Below are 21,043 nucleotides of genomic sequence, written 5' to 3'. Positions count from 1 at the left end.
TAAGTACTAAAAATATTAAAACGGCTTCTTAAAATCACTATTAAAACTCAGTCTTAATACTATTAAATATTATTTAACTTTAATTTCAAAAAAACAAACACCTAAATCCTTTCTTATTCCCAAGGTCACAACTTTGAATTGGATCTTTTGGTTTTCCTTTTCTTTTTGGAGCCGTTGTGGAGATTGCCTGCATGATCTTTTACATGATTACCTTACGGTTGTCTCTCTTGCTTCAAAATGGTAAGGAAGTGTAATAAAAAAAAACTTCAAACCTAAAAGCGTTGAGTAACGACGGAGGGAAAAAAATAAAATCATCCACCCAACTGGTGGCCCATTTCTTGAAAAATAAAACAACATACGATGTAAAATCTTTTTGAGAATCTCAAAATTCCCAAAGTTTCTCAGTAGCCAAACAAGAGGTTAATTTTTTTAGCTGGAGTGGAACAACAAAACGCATAGAAACGACAGAGGACCACAAGTTGCAAAACCAGCGAGCATCCCCAAAACAGTTAACAGTGGTTGCCGTCTACAATTTATTTTACCTTTCTTTTCTCTCTCTAAGCCCATGCACCTCTCTGCCTTCTTCAGTATCCAGACCTTTTTCTCTCTCTCTTTCTCTCTCATCTGTCTGTTAATCTATGTCACAGCTGCCACGTGTCAACTTGTTTCCATATCGATCGAGCCTACCTAAGTTGCAGGTCTTAAGTATTCTCCTTTTCAGTCCACTACTCCTCTTTCTTTCTCTCTCTTTGCTAATTTCACCGTGCATTTATCAAAACCCTAATCCATTTTTATATAATTTTTTTCCTTTCTGTTTCTGTCTGAATTGACATTCTCGACTGGATCAATTTGGTGATTTTGTGTCTAGAATTGGGTTGATTTCTGTTGGGTTTAATTTCATTGATTTGGGGTGGAAATCAATTTGGGAAATTGCGGAGATCTGGCGCGGATTGGGTTGAATTTTGATCTGGGTGTAACGAATCAGCGGTTTGGATCCGATCGGGGAAGCAACAGCGCCATCTGATGGCGCTGTTCAGACGGTTCTTTTATCGGAAGCCACCGGATCGGCTTCTCGAGATCTCCGAGCGAGTCTACGGTATGCTTTAATTTGGTGTCAATTTTGTGATTCGACTCTTCCGTTCTAACCAGAATGCACCCAGTTGCGTGCGATTCGCAGTTTTATGTTCTTCCTGTGCAATTTGTGTTTAATTTGCTTAATCTTTGAAGTTTTTGGCATTGATTTTGGCGGATGCATCTGAGTTTTTGTAAAATTGAGGTACTGCTGGATATTCTGCTTTTTGAAGTTTTGTAGTAGTTCTACGTGCTTTTGGTTTCTTCACATTGGTTGTTTCAGATGGTTGAGAGGAATGTGAGGAAGCAGTTGCAGTTGGCTGCCTTTCAAATGGGTTGTTTCAGAAAATTGAGAGATATGTTAAGAGGAAATTATTCCTGCTACATTTTTCACTCTGAATTGTACATGACTTTGAGCTGACAATTGTGAAAAATGGCTTACTAATTGGGAAATCAGAGTTGTGAGATCAGTGGAAAGTTGAGGAATTGAACTCAGTAAATACAATTTGGTTTTTTGATTGTACATCTAGTGGACTAGCATTCCCAAAAAGGTTTCCTCCACAACACCACCCCCCCCACCCGCCCCGCCCCCCGCCCCCCCTCTTTTTTTAACCCTTGTCGGTTTTGCATCTGCTTGAGGTGATGCTTGGTTGAGGGAGGAATTATGCGCTTACAAATTCACCATTTTGGGTCACATTGTATGTAAAGTATTGAGGTCCTAAGTAGAGCTGAATGGTGTACTAGGATTCATGTGGTAAGGAGTTGGAATTAAGCTTTCTTCTGCTGAGTTGGTTCTTCCAGGCAATGAATATCAGATTTTCATTTATGTTAGAAAAACATATATTGCTTTGCTACATGGTATTGCTGTCTCAAAAGAATTTTCATTTGCATTGGAGAAACATATGGTGTTTTGCTACATAATATTACTGTCTTAAAAGAAAACATTTTGTCCTGTCTTTTTAGTTGCCTTAGATTTATCTTTTGTCATCCATGACTTATAGCCTCACAAGCTTTTGTCTTAGCTTGGTAAATTAGCAATTATTCTAGAAAAAAATCCTAGAACTAGTCCTATTGTGCAGGCTGTAAGTTCCCTGGATTCTATTTTTTTTTTTCTCAAGAATTCTGAACTTGTTTCACTGTTATTGCAATTTAATTTTTCTTTTCTTTGAAGAAGCTATGTCAGAGTTTGAACGTTGGAGCAGTTTTTATTATTGTCTTTTTCTTTATCTTTTAGGGGGCTGCTTTTTTATTCATACTAATTATGGGTCTTGGTTCCCATTTCATTTTTACTCTCTTTGCAGTATTTGATTGTTGTTTCTCCACTGACGTATTGGAAGAAGATGAATACAAAGTTTACATGGGTGGCATTGTAGCACAACTACAAGACTACTTTACTGATGCTTCTTTCATGGTGTTTAACTTTAGAGAAGGGGATAGGCGAAGCCAAATCTCAGACATATTGTCTCAGTATGACATGACAGTTATGGACTACCCTCGGCAATATGAGGGGTGTCCTCTTCTACCATTGGAGATGATCCACCATTTCTTGCGATCAAGTGAGAGTTGGTTGTCACTGGAGGGGCAACAGAATGTCTTGTTAATGCACTGTGAAAGAGGAGGATGGCCGGTGCTTGCTTTCATGCTTGCAGGTCTTTTATTATACCGAAAACAGTATAATGGGGAACAGAGAACTCTTGAAATGGTCTACAAGCAAGCTCCAAGGGAACTGCTCCATCTGTTGTCCCCTTTGAATCCACAGCCTTCCCAGTTGAGATATCTTCAGTATATTTCCAGAAGAAACTTTGGTTCAGATTGGCCTCCATCGGATACACCTCTAAAGTTGGATTATCTTATTCTTAGAATCCTTCCTCTGTTTAATGGGGGAAGGGGTTGCAGGCCGGTGGTTCGTGTTTATGGTCAGGATGCTTCAGCAATGGCAAACAGAAGTTCTAAGCTTCTGTTTTCAACTTCAAAGACAAAAAAACATGTTCGTCACTACCAACAGGTAATGCCAGATTACATATCTGAAACTTGAATTTTTTTACAGTTTTCTTATGAATTCTATTTGCAGGCAGAGTGTACAGTAGTGAAAATAGGTATTCATTGCCGTGTTCAAGGGGATGTTGTTCTTGAATGTATCCATTTGGATGAAGATCTAGTACGTGAGGAAATGATGTTCAGAGTTATGTTCCACACAGCATTTGTCCGTTCAAATATTTTGATACTCAACCGTGATGAGATTGATGTCTTGTGGGATGTGAAGGACCAGTTCCCGAAAGACTTCAAAGCAGAGGTAGGTCAATTTTTTTGTCTTGTGGAATGACCTTTTCTGAAGCTGTAGGAGTTGAATGCATACTCATATCTGTTTCAGGTACTTTTTTCGGATGCCAATGCCATTGGGTCTATTTGCACCACAGAAATAGCTGGTGAAGATGTGAATGAGAATGAAAGCGCTTCGCCTGAGGAGTTTTTTGAGGTTGAGGAGATCTTCAGCAATGCTGCAGATGCACAGGAGGTGAAGGGGGACTATGATATTCATGCCGTTCAAGACATTATGATGGACGATGGAAATCATAAAGAAGTCTGGAAGGAGGATTTGGATCCTCAGGCATTTCAAGACTGTGCATCAGATGATGGGAATCACAAGTTAGATGGAAGAGTAGACTCTAATCTTCCTTCAGCAAAAGCCATTGCGTTGGGTAATAGGGATGACAAGTTAAAATCCATGGTAGTGGTCTCTGCTGTTCTTAGAAATAGAGAAACCAAGGAGGTAACTGCAGATGTGTGCCTGGATGATGGTGATAAAATATTAGATTCCCCGGTAGTAGTTGCTGATGAGCTCAAAAACATAGGAACCAAGGTAGTTGCTGCAGACTTGTCTAGCAAATCAGGAGAGATGGAGGATAATAGAGAAGACACTGCTGATGGGATCAGAAACATAGAGACCAATGTAGTGATTGCAGATGTATCTAGAAAATTAGAACTGGAGAATAAATGTGATAGAGAAGACATTACTGATGGGATCAAAGTAATAGAAACCAACTTAGTGACTGCAGATGTATCTAGCAAATTAGAAGACATAGAGAATAAATTTGATAGAGAAGGCATTGCTGATGGGGCCAAAAACATAGAAACCAACTTAGTGGCTGCAGACATATCTAGCAAATCAGAAGAGGTGGAGAATAATCGTGATAGAGAAGACATTGCTATGCAGAAGCAGATTGACAATAGGGTGCCGCAGCAAAAGTTGAATGCTGATTCTGGTAGGCAAAAGTCTGATAAATTACTGCCACCTGCACCCAGGAAACAGCCTGCTTCAACTGCAAAACCACCAGCTGCAGAGTCAGTCATAGCCAAGCAAAAAGTTAAACAGCAAGAACCTCAGAGTGCTGCTGCAAAACCTACAAAGCAAAAACCATTGGTATCTCGATGGATTCCTCCTAATAAAGGCTCCTACACTAATTCCATGCATATTTCATATCCACCATCAAGGTATAATAGTGCACCAGCTGCTCTAGTCATCACTGCTCTTTCAAAGGATTCTAATGCTGATGGCAATCTAGAGGTTCCTTCTGTTGCTGCTGCTCCTCAAGTAGTGGCTCCAACTGGCAATGAACCTGTACCGGCAAGTCATGGGGAGGATGCTACGAAGATTTCAGATTCTGCATCAGATACACTTGCTTCCTCATTTGGATTGCCACATCCTGGCCCAGAGCAAGTTATAGCCCTTCCTCCTTCTCCACCTCCGCCTCCTCCACCTCCACCACCCCCACCTCCATCTTCCAATGTGTTTTCATATGCTTTGAACCCTCAGTCTTCTTCAGCCACACCTTCATATGCTAAAGAAACAAAGGCTGCCCCAATCCCGCCCCCACCTCCACCACCACCACCACCTCCTCCTTCGATCTCTTCAACATATGCTTATTTCCCTAAACCTCCTCCACCTGCTCCATCTCCTCCACTCATTCATCATGCTGTCCGCAGAACTTCCCCTCCCCCTCCCCCTCCCCCTCCCCCACCCCCTCCACCTGCACCTCGGGTGCATGCTCATAATGCAGTTCCTGTAACTTCCTCTCCACCTCCACCTCCCCCTCCCCCTCCTACTCCATCTAGTAGGCATAATATTGGGATGGTTTTACCGCCTTCTCCATCTCCACCATCTTGGAACTCTAGGCCTTCTTCAAATGCTCCTACAATGGTAGCAGGTTCTCTGCCGCCGCCTCCTCCTCCACCTCCACCTCCTCCTCCTATGAGTACAGCTGCTGCATCAAAGCTTGTTGGATTTGGAGTCCCTTCTCCCCCTCCCCCTCCTCCTCTACCTTCCATGCGAGGTGGGCCACCTCCTCCTCCACCACCCCCTGTCCTTGGAGTTCCCCCACCACCTCCTCCTCCTCCCTTGCGTGGAGGTCCACCTGCACCACCCCCGCCTCCTTCACGTGGAGGTCCACCTCCACCACCCCCACCTCCTTCTCGTGGAGGTCCACCTCCACCACCTCCGCCTCCTTTACATGGAGCTCCACCTCCTCCACCACCTCCTCCCAGAAGTGGGGTGCCTCCTCCACCACCTCCCCCTATGCGTGGAGCACCGCCTCCGCCACCTCCTCCAATGCGTGGAGCACCACCTCCTCCACCACCTCCAATGGGAAGAGCACCGCCTCCGCCGCCACCTCCAATGCGAGGAGCACCACCTCCCCCATTTGGTGGAGCACCACCTCCTCCGCCACCTCCTACTGGTAGAGGCCCACCTCCACCACCTCCTCCTGGAGGTCGTGCACCTGGTCCTCCTGCACCACCTCGGCCTCCAGGTGGTGGACCTCCTCCACCTCCACCCTTTGGTGCCAAAGGATCAAATTCACTTGGATCATCGACTGATGCAAGAGGCTTGCCTTCTGGAAGAGGGAGAGGGCTTTCACGCCCTTTGGGTCCTACAGCACCTCGTAGATCTTCCTTAAAGCCATTGCACTGGAGCAAGGTAACAAGGGCATTGCAAGGAAGCTTATGGGAGGAGTTGCAAAGATATGGAGAGCCTCAAATGTATTGTGACTTCTCTTGCTGATTTTTTTCCCTTCAGAACATGATCAATTTTGCCCCCTGGCATGAACACCATCTTTACTTAACTTCCAAACTATCATATCCTTGATTTAATTTTTAAATGTTGAACTTCTTTGGTGCATTTTTAATAACCTATATTTTTCTGTTTAGTATGGTTTTTGTTTATTGGCTTTCCTTTGGCATTTTTTTTAAAAAATTTTTGTTAGTATTTTTAGATCATGGCCTCCAAACTATGACTGTATTTTGGCTTTGCATCTTAGAGTTATTCTCTTACTGATCACTGATATCACCCTTTAATCCTAGTGCGCCAGAATTTGATGTCTCAGAGTTGGAGACTCTTTTCTCCGCCACAGTCCCAAATTCGGCTAATAGCTTAGGAGGTAAATCCGGTGGGAGGCGCAAGTCTGTTGGATCTAAAGCTGACAGAGTCAACCTGGTAATTTGATTAAGAATTTATTGCTGTGCCCTAGAAAATATTTTTTTCTTGAAAAAAGATATCCATGTATGCTATACTTTTCTTCGCTTGCTTGGTGATAATTGTTTTTCTTATGATTTATTCAGTAGTTGGAAGTTTATCAATTTTTTACTTTCAGTAGATGGCAATATCTCATTTAGTTTGGGTAGTTATTCCGGATAAAAGTTGTTAGAAGATTTTGCCTAAATGACATTCATGATTGAGGATTACCACTTTTTTTCCCTCTCTCTCATTTCTCTGCCTTTACTAATGAATATTCTTATTATGTATTGTAGATTGACCTGAGGAGGGCCAATAACACTGAAATTATGCTCACAAAAGTTAAGATGCCACTTTCTGATATGATGGTAAGCTGGATATAGTCAAAGTTCTTATATTCATTATTTTATTTTTTTAAATTTCTTTCTGAAATAGATGCAAAAGATTGTCATGATTCAGTGGCATTTTTTCTGATATAAATCATAAATAGGAACTAGATTACTAATGTATGTCTTAGATTTTTGTTTCTAGATGTGCAGGAGAACCATAGAAAGTTGTTACTGATAACTAAAGCAAGAAATAATTGCTACATATGAACAATATAATTGGTGCCCTTTGCATCAAAGCTCTGTAAAATATCAATTTTTAAAAGTAAGAAGTTAATAACTTCTTAGTAGTTTTCAATAAGAAATCATAATGGACAAGTTCTCATACATATCTGAAGCAAATTAGGATGGGCATATCTTAAGTGGTTGTTGGTCAGACTTTAGCTGCATTCATTGACTTGCATTTTGTGTTAATTATTTGATGAATTATCCATTGACCTGGAGAAATTGTCTATATATTATTGGACATTTGTAATTATGTAGTTAATTGGAGGATGCCTACATGAATAGGAAATTGCTTTCTGCTTTGAGTTTGTTGCAGCAAGTTGTAGAGCACGTAAGTTGAGTCATTATCTTTCTTACAGTTTGGTGATTTTCTTAGAGAAAATACCAGGATCAGTGCATTTAAAGTCTTGTTGATTCCAAAAAATACCAAAAACAATAACAAATAGGTAAGATGATACTGTTTCCTTTGAATAGAATTCTCTCCCCTCACCCAACAAAAAAAAAACAATAATTTTATTGATGAATAATCTCTAAACCCTAACTATGATAAGCTGCTTATCAGGCATTCTAGTCCTAGAAATAATTGGAACATAATTGTAATCATAATCGACTTAGTTTCTTAAATATAAATCAATATAAATATAGAAAATTTAATGATAAGAAAGTTTATAAAATTGGGAAACTTTGAAAATACGGAGTACATCAGAAAATGAAAAAAGAAAAAGAAATTGTAGAAAATAAACCATCTTCATGCACCAGGTTCAGTATGATTCATAATCCACAATTTCCATTATCTCTGTTGAACCGTCTGAAACTAATAAAGTTTTTCTAGTATCTGTGATCCCAACCAGCTGTGAGAGAACTTTTTTTTGTGCATCCTGAACTGGTTCCTTGTTGGTTCTTACTTTTTAGCTAGCAAGACTGCTGATTATGGAATCTTATATGTTGTCTTGTTATGTATCATATCTGTACCAATCCTTTGAATTGCTTTCTTTTTTGGGTCCAACTATGATTTATAGTTTGATTATTAGTTTTTTTTATTGTTAGGCAGTAGCTGTTGTTTACTGTTGTACATATTCTCAGGCTGCAGTTCTAGCAATGGATGAGTCAATTTTAGATGTTGATCAAGTGGAAAATCTCATAAAGTTCTGCCCTACTAAAGAGGAGATGGAACTTCTTAAGGTGCAGCAATAACACAAGTCATAATTTTCTTCTATGTTTCATTAGCTATTCAATGGAAGACGTTCTCTGCTGTGAGGATGTTTGTTGAGTATATTGGTCTACCTGTTTTTCTTTCTTAGTTTTTCCCCTTAGACTAATGATTTCTGTTTGTTTATTTAGGCCTATACTGGTGATAAGGAGGCCCTGGGAAAGTGTGAACAGGTCTGTCAACTTTTCTTTCTTTATCACATGGCAGTGCTTTTATGATCTTGAGTATTTTGTCAGTCTGAATGTGTAGCTTGGAATCAGTGTTTTTCTTAATATCTTGATGAGAGATTGCATGCTTGTGCCCTTGGCTAAGGAACACAGATATTCTAGAAGTTCACTCGTCCTTGGTTGGGCTACCTTTGAGGGGAGCCTAGTTGTTTTTTCAGGAGAGGTTCCTCTAGTACATTCTTTTGTGATTTATCTTTCTGTACAAATCTCCTTGTATAGTGGAGGTTTTTAGTGGTTTAGATCAGGTTTGCGTATTTATGGGAAGGATTCCTCATCCCTCTCATGAAATCTTTATATGATACTAATACAATTCTTGTTTCTGACCAAAATAATAATAATAATAATAATGATGATGATGATGATGATGATGATGATGATGATGATGTAATCTGACAGGTTTAGGTGATGCCTCATTGGGCCTTTAATCATATTATAGTTATTGTTGTTGTTGTTCTTATTTTTTAAATTAATTTTTTTCCTAGCAAAAATTTGTTAGTTTTCTGTTGTTAAAGTCATTATAAGCTCTTATCAGATATCCATATGTAAATTTCAGTTGAAGCAGTTGAAATGGTTTTTGATATTTAGTTATTATGGCTCTATACTCCCTTCTTAATGTAACTGTCACCAGAGTATTTAGTATTTGAATGGATGATAGGTGCAAGAATGTTTATTCTGTTACTGGATTAGGAGCATTCCATGCAAGAATGTATAGTTATATGATGCAAATATTTGTTGTTGATATTGATATTTACATTAAGAGTTAGAAGAGAAGAAATGAGAAACAGAGGGAGCCCTGAATGAAAGTGATGGGTCACCTGAACTGAGAAAAGCTAATGCCTTTTGAGAGATATAATTGATGGAACTTGACCATTGGATGCTAAGATTGTGTAATACTGGTTTGAAATGGAAAAATGTATTAGCAGATTTGGGAAAGATGTTTTATGAGAATCCAAAGGAAAATAGAATGTAGAAATTTAAAATTTTAATGAGAAGGTTCAGGATGTCCTTTGAAAAAATTGTCACTACTTGGGAAAATGAATGAAATTGGAAAACCTGGAAGGATGTTTCAGGTTAAAAAGAGGATGAGAATGTAATCTGTCAGATTATATACAAGTGTATCAAAACTCCACGCAATAAAGTTAGAGCGATAAGTTTGATCAAAGAAATAATGGTCTTTTGGATCAGATAATATATGACCAAACGAATAAGAATCCTATTTCATTTGAAACCTAAACTAGCTCCAAACATAGGGGATTATAATTCTTCATTTTATTATCATGTTCATATATTTTGGTGATGTATTCCATTTTTCATTTTTTTATTTTTATTTTTTATTTTTTCTGTTTTTGTTTTCCTTTTTGAACTTTTGCTTGTATATGCCTATCATGTTTATCCTGGAAAACCGTTATTTATTTCTGAAATACTCTACAAGGCTACTTTGCATATTTAACTTTTTTCTTGTTGATAGTTTATGTAGACCAAACTGTGAAAGCTCATTTGTGATTTATCTGTATGTCTTTCATGTTTCAGTTCTTTCTGGAGCTGATGAAAGTGCCCCGTGTGGAGTCTAAATTAAGAGTATTTTCCTTCAAGATTCAATTTGGATCTCAGGTTTGGTGGTATCTGCATTGGTTATCTGATTTTGAAAGATTTATAGACCTTCTTTGAACAAGTAAGCTTGCCTTAGCCGTCTTATTGTTTTACTTATTTTGCAGATTTCAGATTTTAGAAAAAGTTTGAACACTGTAAACTCTGCATGTGAAGAGGTATGTTTCTGACAATGATGACCTTCCTTCTTGTTGCCATTATTTCTTCTGAATTTTAAGGTACTTTTACTGGTTAATTAGGTTCGCAATTCGGTGAAATTGAAGGAAATCATGAAGAAAATTCTTTACCTCGGGAATACATTGAACCAAGGAACTGCAAGGGGTGAGGACTTTCATAGTTATTTAGAAGATCTAATTTTATTCCAGCTGCTACTTTAGGGCATATACAAAGATTTTATTCTATCTTGCCTTAAGGTGAGGTTGTGTGCCTTGTTTACTATAGAAATTTGAGTTCATATGATTATATGTAATGCTGCTTTTTTATAAAAAATTAAAAACATTTTCCATTTCTTTTGTTTATTTACTATATATATATATATATATATATATATATATATATATATATATATTTTATTTAGATAAGAAGATTTAGGGCTTTCTGGTGAAATGTGGAGTTAAATTTACATTCTTAAGAGTTGCATTTGCAATTGTTGTGAATTGGAAGCATGAAGAACTTTGTGTGATTCTAATGCACCATGAAGACAATACCATACTCTCTGTTAATTCCTTTCAGATATCTTTTTATTAATTCCAATTCTCTTAAATTACTCACACGATTCTGATCCAAGTTACTGAATATCACTGGTTTAGTAGATTTATTTCACTTTTATGTGCAATATGTGAAAGAAATAGATTCTGATAGTTATTGTCTGCCTAGTAATTATAATGGCTAGCCAGGATGAAGACTAGGAGCATCTAGGGTGCAAGGCCATTGGGTTTACAATTTTTTGATAGATAAACAACCAAATATATGGGCCATTGGGTTTACAATGGAAAGAAGATAAATCTCAAATGTTTATAATATACATGAAAGGAGAAGTAAACTGTCTGTTCTTTATTACATGGCTGTATGGTATGAAATTGGAGGCTTTTTGGATCTCGTTCATCCCTAGTTGAGCTTTTAGTGAATGGTTAAGGTAACCGTGTGAGTAATTTCATTTCCAGTGAAATGCACTCTACATACTATAAGTAGGTATAATTGCCTAAGTTGGCACTAGGAACTTGTTTATGAATCTTTAGTTGGAGTAAAGGTTTTATTGGTCATTTAAGTACACAAGCACATATAGACTTTCTTTTCCCTGCAACCCCATGTTGAGCATACCCCATTGGATTCTGCCTTCTTTTCAACTTTTTGTATCCTTTGTTGCTGGTTTTAGTGGGAACAACCTTTTTTAGTCAAGACTGTCATATCTATTTTCTATATACTGATTTAGCTGTATCAACATTGTTGTGTTTTTTTAGTGTTGACTGGATAAAAATTCAAACATAGCCCACTTTTATGTGTTGATGTGAAGCATCCATTGACTTCCAAGTTTTACAGGTTCTGCGGTTGGATTCAAGTTGGACAGTCTTTTAAAACTCACTGATACACGTGCCTCTAACAGCAAGATGACACTTATGCATTATCTTTGTAAGGTAAGGTGGTTGCATATTATGTTTCCTTGTGGTGCCTCTGAAATCAGGTCTTTCTGGTGCAGCAGAATATCTTATACTCTAAATTTCTTTCTGGTGCAACAGAATATCTTATACTCTAAATTTGGTTTAAGTTGGAAGCTTGTGGGAATCAAAAACTATATTTTTGCAAAATAAAAGTCGCTTGATAAATATAATGCTTCAAGGGCTAACAAATTTGCTTCTTATGAGCAAAGAAAACATGGTTGATCTTTAATCTGATAAATAATAAAGCAAGAGCAAGGATGTCTAAAACTGTCATAACATGATAAATAAATTCAGTTGAAAATGGGGATTAAAACTTGGTAAAATTATGAAATATGAAATAGCATTATTTGTGATGTTGTAATAAATTTACATAAACCATAAAATCATTAATAAATATGATAGGAAATTTTGATCCAAGGATTATTGATAGTAACTGTCCAAATAAGTCTATGCACCACCCTCCTCTCTCTGCCTCATATTTGTCCTCAGTCTCCATCTCCTAAAGATTGCTTTTCTCAATGGAAAACCTCCTTATCATCTGTTAAAGAGGTCATGGCTTAGAATGTCTATTTTTCTCATTCCCAAGCCACCATTCCCCTGGGAAGGCATGCCATTTTCCATTCAACTAGGTGAGGCTTTTCCTTTTCAAGATTGCCTCACAGCAAGTTCTGTTGAAGTTTCTCTGCAATGTGAGAAACAGAAAATGGCATTATGAAAGTAGACATGAATATGATAGTAAACTTTGACAATGTGCTCTTGATCAAGGTTACTTGATTGCCTTTTTTTTGTTTTTTGTTTTTTTTTGATAAGTAAATTTTTGGTCCCCATTGAGACTTGAACCTATAACCTCCCACAAACCCTCTCCAACCCTTTACCACTTGAGCCAGGCCTCAAGGGCACTTGATTGCCTTTTTAAGAGGTATGAACATTTTCAGGAAGCTATTCTCAAGAAGCTCACTTTTATCTAAATTGACACTCAACTTAGAAACAGCCTCAAAACAAAGCAGCACACACCTGAGATATGCCCACATCTGCAGTGAGTCATCAGCAAAATAGAGGTGGAAATGAAAGACTCACCCCTCTTTTCACCTCTTCCTGAAATTCTTGAAACATGGCTCCTTTCACAGCCCTCTCGACCAACCTACTAAGGGCTTCCAAGTTCCATCACAACATTGAAAGAGCATTAGGTGAAGAGATCCCCTTACCATAAACCTCTGGATCTATCAAAGAAGTTGGATGGCCATTAACAAGAACAGAATAGTGTAGCAGAGAGACATAAGCTCTAATTTAGCTAATCAACTTTTTCTCCAAACCCCATTTGGTAAAGCAAATGCAAAGGAAGTTCCAGTTGATGTGATCATAGGCTTTCCAATATCTAACTTCCAACTAGAAAGCCACTTCTCAACTGCAAGTCCATGTCACTTCAAAGTGTTTCTCAATTTTACTCTGATAATGTGTTTCATACTACATCTTTATATTGTTTTAGTATGGTAAATGGGTACTCAGTCTTTTTTTGCTTGATTATTTTAGACCAACAAAATGGTTTCCAAAAAAAAAGAAAAACATAAATATCTGTGGGCTAATTCACTAATGCTCTAGTGGTCTTGGGTGTTATTGTCTAATGCACTAGTCATGAATCAGCTATGACTGCGTGTCAAATATGGGTTCTGCTTGCATCATATGTTTTTGGGTTTACCATGTGTAATCTCAAGATGGGTTTTCTTGTGCTTCAGGTGCTTGCCTCTAAGTCACCAGGACTTCTAGATTTCCATGAGGATCTTGTTAGCCTGGAGGCTGCATCAAAGGTTCTAATTCTATATTCTTTTCTATGCTATTTCAGTCAGTGTATTTAGAAGACTATGGGATCTGAATTGCGCTTCCTTGCAGATACAATTGAAATCTTTAGCAGAAGAAATGCAGGCTATAATGAAGGGGTTGGAAAAGGTCAAGCAGGAGCTGAATGCATCTGAAAATGATGGTCCTGTATCGGATATTTTTCGTAAGGTATCCACTTTTCTTTTGTTAATTTTTTTCACTACATTGCAGTTACTCAGATTTTGTGAAAGCTGTATCTTGTCCATGTTTTAAATGTTTTTTACTTTGTACTGTTTCCTGAAGGGATTGTGGGTTTTTTGCTTTAGCTATTTGCTTCTTTCCTTTTGATGTATATAAGCAAGGCAGTGAATTTCAATCCCTCAAAATCTAGTCCATAAAACTAATGGGGGTAATTTTGTTTTGGCATAAAGTGGGAGAATAATACGAAGATTGGAAAATAAACGAATTTCGTTGAAAGTTCAGAGATCCTGTTGAAACATGATCGCATTCTAAGCCCTCAAAGCACTGGTTTAACGAATATTTCACTTGGATAAGCTTATAGAGAAAAAACAATCGCTTCTGGCATGGTGAATTTGTCACAGGGAAGTAGTATGTCTAACATTAAATGGCATAGTCAAATACAAATAGCAACTAGGAGAAAAGACTGAAAGGTTTTTTATTAAAGAAAAAAGAAGAGACACAGACAAAAAAGACAAAAACCCGCAGTCAAATGCAACATGATTCCTGAGCCAGTAGAGCTTAAAACTAGCTGTAAATTGCAGCCCAATCTTAGTTGGTAGATGGAAATTCGGCAGGCTAGTTGGTGTGGTTACAGCCTTTTACCTAGCTGAAGGTATGGACGTATGGTTAAATTCAAGGGGTATTTCTTTCTTTCTTCCCTGCATTTCTTTTATTCATCCTTCTGTGATTAAGCACACTATTGTTGCTTATGAACCAAACCATACCTAAAACCACTCAACTAAGCCTAATAAATCTCATTCCTTTTCCCAAAAACTCTTGTCTATCAATCCCAAACACTATTCAACCAACTTAAGCCAACCCTAACTCTAATTTACACTTAGTGCTGAATTTTGGTGGGTCCTGTATCATTTACCCAATCTGAGAAATCAACTTACTATACCATATGGGGAAAGCGCCACCCTCTCATGTCACTTGGAAGCGGGGGTCTCCCATTTCCAACACAATAAGATGGTTCCTCCCATTCATTCATGTACTATGCATGTATGGACTGCAGATATGGCGTTCCACTTTATGCTTCCAATTTGTGAAGGGATTTTGGGTTTTTGAAAATGTACCATTAAATTTATTATGTAGAATTATGACAGTATTTTAATGCAAAGAAAACAAGGATGATCAGTTCATTCATGCCAAGCCAAAGTCACCCTCACCTTGACCTGAGTTCAAGTTGGCATGGTTTATTTAAACATAGCATTAGGTTTTTGGGTTAAAACAATAGGAATCAATGTAGTTTTATTCTTAGATGGTGCTTGTTTTGTGGATCCTTGGGTGTACAGATTTTTTTTTTTTTTTTTTTTGATAGATAAACAACCAAATATATTAGAAAAGGCTAAAAAGCCACACGTATACAGGGGGTATACTGAACAGCCCTACACAAGGCTAGAAAAAACAAAAAAAGAGGGGAAAAAAAAGCCCCACCCACCCTCAAGTGGTCGCAAGCCACTCCGAAAAACCTAAAAGAGAGTAGGTTTCCTCACCATTGTACACCCTAGCCCAACTCCACAAGTTACATACAAAAGAATTTTTGAATTTTTGAATATCTAAAGACCCTCCCCTGAAAGCTAACCTATTCCTTTCCTTCCAAGCCGTCCAAAATATGCACACCGGAATGGAATTCCATATCTTTTTTCTTTTTTTCCCCACAAAGGAACCCCTCCAACTAAGTAACACCTCTATAACTGTCTCTGGGAACACCCATTGAACTCCAAAAATGGCAAGGGTAATCTCCCAAATAGTTTTAACCACTGTACAATGTAAGAGAATGTGATTCGCACTTTCCTCTTCATAGCCGCATAAGAAGCACCGGTTTGGGAGTTGCCACCCCCTTCTCTGAAGCTTATCCAAAGTAAGGATCTTCCCCCACGAGGCTTCCCAAGCAAAAAAAGACATTTTTGTTGGAACCTTATCCATCCAAATGCGCCTATTTGGAAAAACCCCGGCTGAAGAGCCACTCAAAATTTTGTAGGCCCCCTTGGCCCCAAAAACTCCATTGCCTTCCCGCTTCCATCTCACCGAGTCCTCTTCAAGAGAAGTCCTGAAATCCTTCAAAAGATTCAGCATATCTCCTATCTGATCCATCTCCCAATCATTGAAGTCTCTAGCCAAACTGAGATTCCAACCTCCTTGACCCATACTAGAATCCCACACTTCACAAACTTTGGCATTCTTGTGACCCGCCAAGGTAAACAACTGCGGATAAGATTGAGCAAGCGCCTCATTGCCACACCACTTATCCATCCAAAACAAAACTCTATTCCCCTTCCCAACCTTAAAATCAATGCTCTCCCAGCACCAATCCACCTCCTTCATAATCTCCTTCCACAACCCCACCCCAAAAGGCCCACACACTTCCTTGGTCTTCCACCCGCATCCCTCTTGACCGTATTTCACCCCTATCACTGTTTTCCAAAGGTTATCCTTCTCATAGGCATATCGCCAAACCCATTTTCCCAGCAAGGCTTTGTTCAACAAGTCTATCTTTCGGATGCCTAAACCACCCTCCTCCTTAGGGCTGCAGACCACCTTCCAATTAATCAAGTGAACTTTCCCCTCCAAGCTTCCCCCCCCCACAAGAAGTCTCTTTGAATTTTTTCAATCCTTTCTGCCACAGCCTTAGGAATGCGAATAAGGGAAAGAAGATAGATGGATATGCTGGCCAAAGTGCTCTTGATGAGAGTAATTCTTCCCCCCTTCGAAATATATTGCCTTTTCCACTTGGGTGTACAGATTTTGGAGTGTATTATTTTGAAAAGAGAAGTGATTCTCTAGTTGAATTTTATCTGAAACTTGCTTATTGTCTTTTTCAATACACTTCTTATTTTTTGTTTTTAAAAATAGAAAGTTGTAATAAATTCTATATAAAAGATAGAACTTTTTGTATAAAAAATACAAGTTTACCTTATGTGTTTAAAGATTAGTTTGAAAAATTTTGAGATTTGAGATATTAATTTTTTGTTTTTTTTTGATACCTCAATTTTTAATCAGTTTTTAAAACCATTACAATTTTAATGTAAACCTTTAAGAATTTTTATATCTTATATAAAAGTTACTATTATTTTCTGATTTTAAAAATAGAAAATAGGAAGTATATCCAAACGGATACTTCTCTTTTCAGTTCTGACTTGCTGGATTGCCTGTGTTTTCTTCTAGGATTCCCTCCCTCCCTGCCCCTTGCATTCATTTATATTTACTTCTCTTTGGAAAATTTCATATGCATTTTGTTCCTTTCTGGTAAATTCCTTTCCTAGAAGAAAAAGTGAGATAAAGGAATTTGTTAGGTTTGTAAGGGGGATGTTAATTGTTAAATGCATCTATCATTTGATACTCAAAAGGATTCTAGGCTCCAATGAGTCAAGAGTACTAGGGGAAAAGTTATTTTTATTAATGCAAGCTCTATAGTTGATACTGTGACATTTTATAAAAGATTATTCGTTCTTTTCCATATTTTGACCAATGCATTCTTACTATAGGCATTTGTCTTCTATACTTGATTATATATTTTTGCTTGTTAATATTTCTATCGCCTTAACAAGTTGTTTTGCTTTTATTTAGACATTGAAAGAGTTCATTGGTGTTGCTGAGGGACAGGTGGGGTCTGTGACAAATCTATATTCTGTGGTGGTAATTTGCTAAGCATTTAACTATATCTTTGGTATATTATGCGATGATGTCGATATGTATAAAGTTGTTCATGTCTTTAATCATCTTTTCTCGGTGGACAGGGCAGAAATGCAGATGCACTTGCACTATATTTTGGCGAGGATCCTGTCCGCTGCCCATTTGAACAAGGTAACTTAAGATGCTACATTACCCTCTCATGTGAAGTATAAGTATGACAAAATAAATAAAAAGAACACATCCCAACAAGAGAACCAAAACAATCTGCACAACTGAGAGAGATTACAACAACAATTCAAAGGACCACCAAAAATAGCTCAAGCAGGCTAATATTCTCCTATAAGAGAAACCAAAAGTTTTTATCCTTGTTTGGTTAAAAAATCTGCCACTTGATTAGTTAAGTGAGGAGTCCAAGAAAGAAAACATTCCAACTCTTAGAGGTATAAAAAATTTGGTGAAGCCATCCACCAAACCTCTATGGGTCCCTTTCCTTGTTTGTTGCCCATGAAATGGCAAAAACAGAATCTCCCTCTGCCATGAAGTTCTAAAACCCTTAAATTTTGGGCTTCACAAAGCCATGTAGAAGGGCTAAAATCTCAGCTTCTGTAAGGCCTCTCCAGGTCCATGAAGTGATGAAAGGAATTTCTTTTTTTTTTTTGATAAGTAATGAAAGGAATTTCTTTCCACTACAAAGTTGGAGAAATCCAAAACTTTGGCTTGCACAAGGCCCTCCAGAAGAGCTACAATATCAGCCTTGATAGCAAAATCCTCACTTGCGGGTTTAGAGATGGCTTTAGCACTATACCAGAATGATGCCTAGTTACCCCACCAATTTTTATTGGCCAAATATTTGCATTTTGTGCGTAACATGATTGCCTTTTCCTATGGCCTTGGTCACAGACATGGAAAACTTTACAAACTTTGTCTTCAATATCTGATGCTCTCTTTACTTGTCCTTTATTTCAATTGACCAAAATCACGTATGATATGTTAGCTTGAAGGATAATTCTTTATCCACCTAAAAACTGTGTGCAATTTTCTCCATTTTTACTTGAAGGCCCACATCACCATTGTTCTTGTTCATTTTATCATTGAGTTTGCATTTCTTTATTGGCAACAGACTTATCATCCACATTTTACTTGTGTGCTATCTCTTTTAGAGTTAAATCAAGTTTCACCAAATTTACTAGAAGATCCAGAGACAATCTAGCTAGGACACAACAAATGTTGTGCTTTTTCTTTCTAGGGAGTGGGTTGTATTATCATGTGGATTGCTCTTCCCTCCTGTGAACTTCATGGTACTTGAAACATTACATCTTGGACCAATTTAGATTAGAGAAATAATGTGGTTTAGGTGAAAACAATATCATGTTAAATGGTTAGGACCGTTAGGTGGGTCCATGTTGACTTTGTAGCTGCAGACAATTTCAATGCAATGTACTAGTGAGATACCAGTGTTTTGCATGTTCCACTGCAGGAGTTGGAATCTAGCCAGATTTGCCACTCCATATGCTGGATTGGGAAAGTGAGTATTTGTTACCCACCAATACAAGAATAGGAGAAAGAAGAATGCAATGCCTAGTCCAAACTCCCCACCTGCAAAGCTAATGCTTCCACAATTTATTGTTAATATTTAAAATTTGGTGGTTTGTTGTATTTTTTTTTTCGTGTTTGGTTATCATCTAAGTCAAGAACTCAATGTTTATGTGATCCATATACATTTTTTTTTTGGTAATGCTGAATCCTAACTCTCCATCATATTTATTGGTGCATTTTGATGCAGTCACTGTAACCCTCTTAAACTTTATAAGACTGTTCCGGAAAGCGCATGAAGAGAACTGCAAGCAAGCTGAATTAGAGAGGAAGAAGGCTCAGAAAGAGGTTGAAATGGAGAAGGCAAAGGGAATTAACCTAACAAAGAAGGGTGTAAAGTAGCAGATGTTGATTTCTCTCTACCTCCTCCATGGGAAACGGAGTTCCCACCATATGGCAGAGTTCTTCACCATGGTAACTCTGAGTGACTGCAAAGAGCACTGCTTCAAATCCAGGCATGAAGTCTCTTTCTCCAGTATTGGTGCAATCATAAGCCTTTATAGGTTTTTCAAGAAAATGAAGCAAAATTGCTAATCCTTGAGGCTTGCATGGGTTAGCTGGACGTGCTGGGGCGGGATGCCATTTGGTCAATCAGATGATTGTGGTACTGTTGTATAAGGTTATATGTCACAGGAACCAGATTCTTACAAATGTTGGTTGAGTACTGTGTTGACCCAGTAGCAGAGCTGCTCTTTACGATTTATCAAAATGATGGATCTGGCCTCTCTTTCTCATCGATGGAAGAAATTTTTGGTAAGGTCAGTTGAACGAAAGGCAATTTGGTTTTGGTTTTCACCATTCATATGGCATTATTTCTTTGCGGCACAAGAATGAATGCCGTCAGGATTGTATAGCACAGGCCCAGAATGTACCATCAGACCCTGTACAAAGCTCTAACCCTCTACTTACACATGAGGTTGATTCTTTTTTCTTTTCTTTTCCATGTAACATAAAAAAGTTGGTCCGGTTTTGTTCATTTATGGAGATTTTGACAGGAACCCGTCACGAAATATGTTGTATAGGTCAGGTTCAGAAAGAGAAATTAGAGATGGGTTTCCATTTAGTGTAGTTGTAATATAACCGAAATATAGGCTACGGGTTGGAAACTGCTTGTTTCTTTCATTTGATTCATCTTTAGTTAAAAGTATTCTCATTTATTAAATGGCAAAGGTTTTCTTGTCTTTTTCTCAAGACTCTATTACTCCCATGCTACTGGATTACACTCTGATATTCTTTCCTTACCTTCCTTGCAACTTGTTTCATTCTTTCATATGTCCAGGTGATGAAATTTGCATGTTCTAGAATGTGGATTTCTGCTCAGCAGTTCACTTGGGAGATGACTACCATCAAATGTAAATAGTTTGAACTTTGAAGCAGCTAAATGGCTGATTCCTGTGCACTTTTGTTTTTATTTTTATATGTTTTTTAATATTTTATTATACGTCTTTTTCCCTGGAACTGCCTTTATTTATAGAAGGCTGAACATTTTGTGTTAATAGAAATATTCCTCTTCAAATTCAATTCTTCTGCATTTGATGGTGCTGGAGTTCAATGCGGTTTTCTTTTCAGTTTGGCATTTAGTCATGCCTTGCAGACCTGCTTCTCTTGACTCAGATATTACACCACGCATTCGTAGCTACGGGAGATCGTGATTCACTTCCATCATCTTTTCCCCTGAATTTTTTTCCTCTTTCTGGACTGGCTTATACCGCATATTGTCCTGCTATTGCCCCTTTGCTAGTGCTGTTATACCATAATCATTTCCATTGCGTTTAAGTATCACAGCAAGCAATTAAACTCCCCAATCTCATAAGGAAATTCCTTGGCTTTATGATGCCCCAATCAGTAGAAAATTTGAGATTCGTATG

The 21,043-nt window shown here is 37.9% G+C and overlaps 1 protein-coding gene across 3 annotated transcripts; it reads left to right on the top strand.

Annotated features, from left to right (window-relative positions):
* The first annotated feature begins 219 nt into the window (after positions 1-219).
* On the top strand, positions 220-20,366 carry LOC100251932 (formin-like protein 20). 3 transcript variants are annotated; one of them, XM_019226478.2, is made up of 17 exons: positions 220-1,096; positions 2,373-3,076; positions 3,143-3,364; positions 3,443-6,105; positions 6,427-6,559; positions 6,874-6,945; positions 8,272-8,370; positions 8,530-8,571; positions 10,156-10,236; positions 10,341-10,391; positions 10,473-10,554; positions 11,773-11,867; positions 13,625-13,696; positions 13,779-13,895; positions 17,517-17,585; positions 17,687-17,753; positions 19,366-20,366. In XM_019226478.2, exons 1-17 carry the CDS (start codon positions 1,024-1,026, stop codon positions 19,515-19,517), a joined length of 4,794 nt encoding a protein of 1,597 aa, XP_019082023.2. In that variant the 5' UTR covers positions 220-1,023; the 3' UTR covers positions 19,518-20,366. The 3 variants fall into 3 exon arrangements, with proteins under 3 accessions (XP_019082023.2, XP_019082022.2, XP_059590196.1); XM_019226477.2 differs by having other exon boundaries at positions 8,236-8,370; XM_059734213.1 differs by lacking the exon at positions 19,366-20,366 and having other exon boundaries at positions 8,236-8,370; positions 17,692-17,755.
* The last annotated feature ends 677 nt before the right edge of the window (positions 20,367-21,043 follow it).

The sequence above is a fragment of the Vitis vinifera genome, chromosome 17 (genome assembly GCF_030704535.1).
Source record: "Vitis vinifera cultivar Pinot Noir 40024 chromosome 17, ASM3070453v1".
In the NCBI taxonomy this organism is placed as follows: domain Eukaryota; kingdom Viridiplantae; phylum Streptophyta; class Magnoliopsida; order Vitales; family Vitaceae; genus Vitis; species Vitis vinifera.
Note: the sequence above shows the minus strand (reverse complement) of the source record. Positions and strands in the feature narration are given on the sequence as shown.